The following is a 6,389-nucleotide window of genomic DNA, read 5'->3' as shown; positions in this document are numbered from 1 at the left end:
TTTCTTGTAATATTGAGCGTGTAAGCTCTTCTCTTTTGTTCTAGTTCTGAATAAAAGTGTGTTTCAACCCCAACAAGTGGTATCAGAGCTTGGTTAAGCTCCGGGGGGGAAGCATTCTCTGTTTTTTGGTCGAAGTTTTTTTGTCTCAAAAACAATTTCGGAGTACACAGTTGGAAATGTCTCGTTCTGAGGATTCCGAAAATATATTTTTTTGAATTTTTTGACCAACGGAAGGCCTCCAAATCACCGGTCAAAGTTGGTCAAATCTGCCGGAAAAGTCGCCGGAAAAACCAGGGTTCTCCGGAGAAGACGACACTGTAGCAGCACTGTAGCAGTGACATCAGCAGTGACGTCAGCAGCTGACCAAAGTTCTGGAAATTGCAGTTTAGCCCCTGTTCTTCCGGAAAGTGCAATTTAGCCCCTGTTTTTCAGAAAAATTGCAATTTTGGTCCCGTTTTTCAGAAAAATTTCAATTTAGCCCCTGTTTTACTTCTGTAAAAGTTCTGTTTGCCCCCTGAACTTCTGAAAAGTTCATATTGGTCCCCGTACTTCAATATATATATATATATATATATATATATATATATATATATATATATATATATATATATTCTTACTCGTGTATGCCCAAGTATATGCCAAGAATGACTACACCAACCTCGTCATCTTCTCAAGCCGGAGTTGAAAGTTTTCAAAGGACCGGGAAAGACGGTAGCGTTACGTTACACTATCCAATGCTCACGAAGATGAACTACGCGGTGTGGGCCATAAAAATGCGAGTGAATTTACAAGCACAAGGAGTATGGGATGTAATTAAAAATGCAGAAATGGACGAACGTAAAGATCGGATGGCTCTTGCAGCTATTTATCAAGCAATTCCATAGGACGTACTTTTGATGTTAGCTGAGAAGGAAACAGCTAAAGAAGCATGGGAAACGCTCAAGATGATGCACATGGGAGCCGATCGGGTCAAGGAGGCTAAAGCTCAAACCTTGAGAAGTGACTTCGAGGTGATCCGGATGAAAGACAGTGAATCGGTAGATGATTTTTCCATGAGATTGAATACTATCGTAACCGGTATTCGATCTCTAGGTGAAAAGATTGAAGAAATTACGGTTGTGAAGAAGTTTTTGCGAGCCGTACCAATACGATTTATACAAATCGTAACATCGATCGAGCAATTCGGAGATTTGAAGAATATGACGGTGGAAGAAGTTGTGGGTCGTCTTAAGACCTATGAAGAGAGACTTTGAAGCTATGGAGAAAAAGAAGAAGGACCTTCTCTATTGCTTACACATGCCGAGTGGGCATCTCGTTCGAAGCAAACTGGCGAGAGAAACTCGTCAAACACTTCAAGAGGACGAGGAGGACATGGTAACCGAGGCCGGGGACGAGGCCGAGGTCGTGGACGTGGCCAAGGAGGTGGTCGCGAGTACAATACAAATCGGAATGACCATAATCCTTCTCGAAAGGATAAAAGTAAAATCAAATGCTTTACTTGTGAACAATTTGGTCATTATGCTTCGGAGTGTCCAAACAAGAATCGAGGTGAGGAGGCAAACCTCACTCAAGCCAACGAAGAAAAGCCTATTTTAATGATGGCAACCTCACAAGAATATGCACACAAAAAAGTATCTCTAAGAGAGAAGATTTGTGTTAATCTTCTTGGATCGGGAGAAAGTCGAGTCGAGTCTGAGGTATGGTATCTCGACAACGGTGCTAGCAATCACATGACTGGAGACCGCTCAAAGTTTCGCGAACTAGATGAGCACGTTACGGGCCATGTGAAATTTGGGGATGGTTCGACCGTCGCTATTTTGGGAAAAGGGTCGATTTTATTCGATAGCAAAAATGGCGACCAAAGACTCCTTAATGAGGTATATTTCATTCCAAGTCTAAAAAACAATATTATTAGTCTTGGACAAATGACGGAGGAAGGGAGTCGGGTCATAATGGATGGGTCGGATCTGACATTGTTTGACAGAAACAAAACTCTACTTTTGAGATTTAAACGATCCCCAAACCGGTTATATAAAACTCCTTTAAGGACCGGTAGACCGACTTGTCTTTTAGCAACAAAAGACAAACCAGCTTGGATATGGCATTCTACACTCGGTCATGTTAACTTTCTCGCCTTAAAGAAGTTGTCCGAAAAGAATATGGCAATCGGAGTCCCAAAGATTGAGCACCCAAACCAAGTATGTGAAGGGTGCGTTCTTTCCAAACAAACCCGAATTCCTTTCCCGGATCATGCAGTTTTTCGGGCTAAAAAACCTCTACAACTTGTTCATGCGGACTTATGTGGTCCGATCACACCTATGTCTGTTGGAGGGAGTAAATATTTTCTCCTTTTAGTAGACAATTTTAGCCGGTGGATGTGGGTTTACATGCTATCGGAGAAGTCTCAAGCCTTCAGCGCTTTCAAACGGTTCAAGTTAATGGTTGAAAAGAATTCGGGTTATCAAATAAAGACACTTCGAACGGACCGAGGGGGAGAGTTCACTTCAAAAGAATTCTCATTATTTTGTGAAGAAAATGGTATTCAAAGGCATCTTACGACACCATATTCGCCTAAACAGAACGGAGTTGTAGAAAGGCGAAATCGGACCGTTATGGACATGGCAAGAAGTCTGCTCAAAGGTAGAAATGTTCCGGGAGAGTTTTGGGGAGAAGCGGTTAGACATGCAGTTTATCTTCTCAACCGCCTGCCAACAAAAGTAATTCCCGACAAGACGCCTTATGAAACGTGGTTTGGCAAAAAGCCCAACCTTGAACATCTAAAAGTTTTTGGGTGTGTTGCTTTTGCTAAACTTGTAGGTGGTCACTTGAAGAAGCTTGATGATCGAAGTAAGAAGATGGTGTATTTAGGTGTGGAAGATGGAACTAAAGGCAACCGTTTGTTTGATCCGCAAGACCGAAAGTTGCGAGTTAGTCGCGATGTTGTTTTTGACGAAAAAGAAGAATGGAATTGGTACAAAAACAAAGAAGAAGAGATGGCGACTCCTAAGACCTTTACCATAATTGAACCACAACCCCAAATACACCTCGAAACACCTCAAAATGACCCCGAAATCAATCCGGAACAACCAAACAGCCCAGGAATCGATGCTATCGAAGTTGGACAACCATATGCTGAATTTGACGAGCCTGAACCAGCTCCACATACTCCTGTCTCAGCCCCGTTTTCTTCAACCTCGCCCCATATGGAAAGCCCTTCTAGTGAGATTGGGTCAAGGGGATTGCGTCCGTTAACCGATATTTATTCTGAAACCGAAAATGTGTTCCTTGAACCCGGAGAATTGTTGATGATTGCAGTGGATCAACCCTTGAATTTTAAAGAGGCGGTAACCTCTAAGGCATGGCAGGAGGCTATGCAAACAGAGTTGGATGCAATCGAGAAGAACAAGACATGGCAACTTACTGATTTGCCATCTGGACACAAAGCAATCGGTTTGAAATGGGTGTTTAAAGTGAAGAAAGACAACTTGGGAAAAGTGGTGAAGCATAAAGCTCGACTTGTAGCAAAAGGATTTGTACAAAAGGAAGGAGTCGACTTTGATGAAGTTTTTGCACCGGTAGCACGACTTGACACCGTAAGGCTCATTCTTGCCTTAGCAGCTCAACATGGGTGGGTTGTCCACCATCTCGATGTCAAATCGGCTTTTCTCAATGGAGATCTCAAAGAGGAGGTTTATGTCACCCAACCAGAAGGATATGTTGATAAAGCAAACAGTCACAAGGTGTTCAAGCTTTATAAAGCTCTTTATGGTCTACGACAAGCTCCTCGAGCTTGGAACATTCGTTTGAATAAAAGCTTGAAAAGGCTTGGTTTTACAAAAAGTTCACAAGACCCAGCTGTTTACAAAAGGAACTCAAAAGACAAAATTCTTATTGTTGGTGTCTATATTGATGACTTGATCATTACCGGGTCGAACACTAATGATGTTGTCGAATTCAAAGAACAAATGAAGAAAGAATTCGAAATGAGTGACTTGGGATTACTTTCTTACTACCTTGGAATCGAAGTTTCGCAAAAGAAGTGGGGAATATCTTTGCGACAAACGGCTTATGCAAAGAAGATTTTAGAGCAATTTGGGTTGCTGGATTGCAATCCGACAACGTCACCAATGGAACCTAAGTTGAAGGTTAAGAAGGATGAAGATGGTGAAAAAGTTGATCCAACTGAATATAGGCGAGTGGTAGGTTGTTTGAGGTACTTGACTCACACTCGACCAGACCTGTCATTTTTGGTTGGAATTGCAAGTCGTTTCATGGAGGAACCAACCACTTTGCATTTCCAAGTTGTGAAACATATCTTGCGATACGTAAAAGGAACCGTTGATTATGGAATCAACTATGGAAGAGGTCGTGAAATTGAAGATTTGGTTAGTTTTACCGATAGTGATCTTGGAGGTGACCCTGTTGATAGCAAGAGCACAAGTGGAATGATTTTCTATCTGGGAAGGAATGCGATAACTTGGCAATCCCAAAAGCAAAAGACTGTTGCTTTGTCCACGTGTGAAGCCGAGTTCATGGCAGCTACAACAACAGCATGTCAAGCCATTTGGCTTGCTAATCTCGTGAAGGAGCTCACGGGACATCATATTATGTCTATCACCTTATATGTCGATAACAAGTCAGCAATCGCATTGATGAAAAATCCTGTGTTTCATGGTCGAAGCAAACACATTGACATTCGTTATCACTTCATACGAGAATGTGTTGAACATGGGCAAATTATAGTGGAATATGTCAACTCGAAGGATCAACGGGCGGACATCTTTACAAAGGCTTTAGCATACGTGAAACATAGTGAAATGCGAAACATGATCGGCGTGACGAATCTCTAGCCAAGTTCAGTTTAAGGGGGAGAATGTGAGTGTAAACCAGACTTGGTGTGAACCTGACATCAGTAGCTGCACCTCTATCTATGTTGACAATAAGAACTCAAATGGAAACTTCGTATGTTCACATAATGAACACAATAAATGGTAGCAGTAGTAATTGTAGGCTTGTTTAAGTATAAATAGAGGCTCTAACCTCAGTTCTAAGACACCACAAACAGAGAGTGTAGTGTGTAATACTTAGAGTGAGTATTAGAGGGTTGTTTCTTTTTCTTGTAATATTGAGCGTGTAAGCTCTTCTCTTTTGTTCTAGTTCTGAATAAAAGTGTGTTTCAACCCCAACAGAAACGGTATTGGAACTGATTTCTCAATCTCTTCTATAGTAGCATCTGTCAGTGTAGTGTTGGTGATTTTAGTGTCTCGTGATCATTCTAGCTAGGTAGTTGGAATTTACAAAGAGATTTAAGTCTATAATCTTATACAAGTATGAACATTAGTATAAGGCCGGTTTGATCCGGAACACGACAAATGGTAGGTGTCAAGGGGCAGAGGAAAAACTTCCACCTGGACAAACGATAGATCACTTTGAAATTGGCTAACTCAAAAATTTGCATAGGCCAGATTTTGGGTAGATGATGGTAAAAATCTACACAAGATAGATTTTGTAAGTAAGATCTTTCGAATCCTGTTGCCCAGATACTTTTTAACTGTCCGGATCCGGAACCTCTATTTAACTTCCTTAAAAACAGTTATTCGTCATCCTCCTCAAAGTGTTGGTTACTACGTACAGGTATATTTATTAATTGGATACCACTTTTGGTTCTTTGACATTTTTAATGCATACCATTTTTTTTTAAATTATCCAGTGACTTATTCTGTGCTACCCTGACTTAGGGTAAAAAATGAACTGTAATGAAAATGAACTTACACATCCTAAAGTATCCAGGATTTTGATCATAATATACGCCCAATTTTACTCCTGCAGTTCTCTTAGCATATAGTAGGCATTTTCCAGATGAATATGGTAATAGATTTGACATCTAAGAAAGCTGCTTCAGTGATCTTCACCAAGAGTTCATGTTTCATGTGCATAGCATCAAGGCATGAGACAAATTTGAGTAGGCTGTAATCCTGCCACTCCAGCAGTGTTCACGGTTTGTAAATTATATAGGTTTAGCTGAAGGTATCATCTCCCTTCTGAAATTAATCCTAATCATGTTTGTTTATGACATCATTGTTGGAACTTTGGTATAGAAAATTGGCTTGTGTTGTGGAACCTGTCCCACATAGGAAGCAAGAAGAAAAGCTAGACACCTTATAAACCTTCTCTATAGTTATTAACTAAATATATTAAATCCAAGCCTAGTTGTAGCCCAAATTAGGTAGTCCAACATCACAAACCAAGCCTAAACCTTGTTCTATATATTAGTTAGTAACTAGAGTGAAGACTTAGCTACAAGTTGCCTAGCCCAACAACATAAACCAACCGAAACCCCTTAGCCAAGCTTTGTTCTATTTAGTTAGTAACTAGAGAATATTAGCTAT

General features: G+C 40.7%; 1 protein-coding gene across 1 annotated transcript; it reads left to right on the top strand.

Annotated features, from left to right (window-relative positions):
- The first annotated feature begins 896 nt into the window (after positions 1 to 896).
- On the top strand, positions 897 to 1,253 carry LOC145114376 (uncharacterized). The gene has a single exon (XM_079050367.1). The coding sequence runs from the start codon at positions 897 to 899 to the stop codon at positions 1,251 to 1,253; it is 357 nt and encodes a 118-aa protein (XP_078906493.1).
- The last annotated feature ends 5,136 nt before the right edge of the window (positions 1,254 to 6,389 follow it).

Source organism: Lactuca virosa, chromosome 5 (assembly GCF_052849685.1).
Source record: "Lactuca virosa cultivar CGN04683 chromosome 5, Lactuca_virosa_CGN04683_v6, whole genome shotgun sequence".
In the NCBI taxonomy this organism is placed as follows: Eukaryota; Viridiplantae; Streptophyta; class Magnoliopsida; order Asterales; family Asteraceae; genus Lactuca; species Lactuca virosa.
The sequence above is the reverse complement of the archived record's forward strand: the minus strand, read 5'-3'. Positions and strand labels throughout refer to the sequence as shown.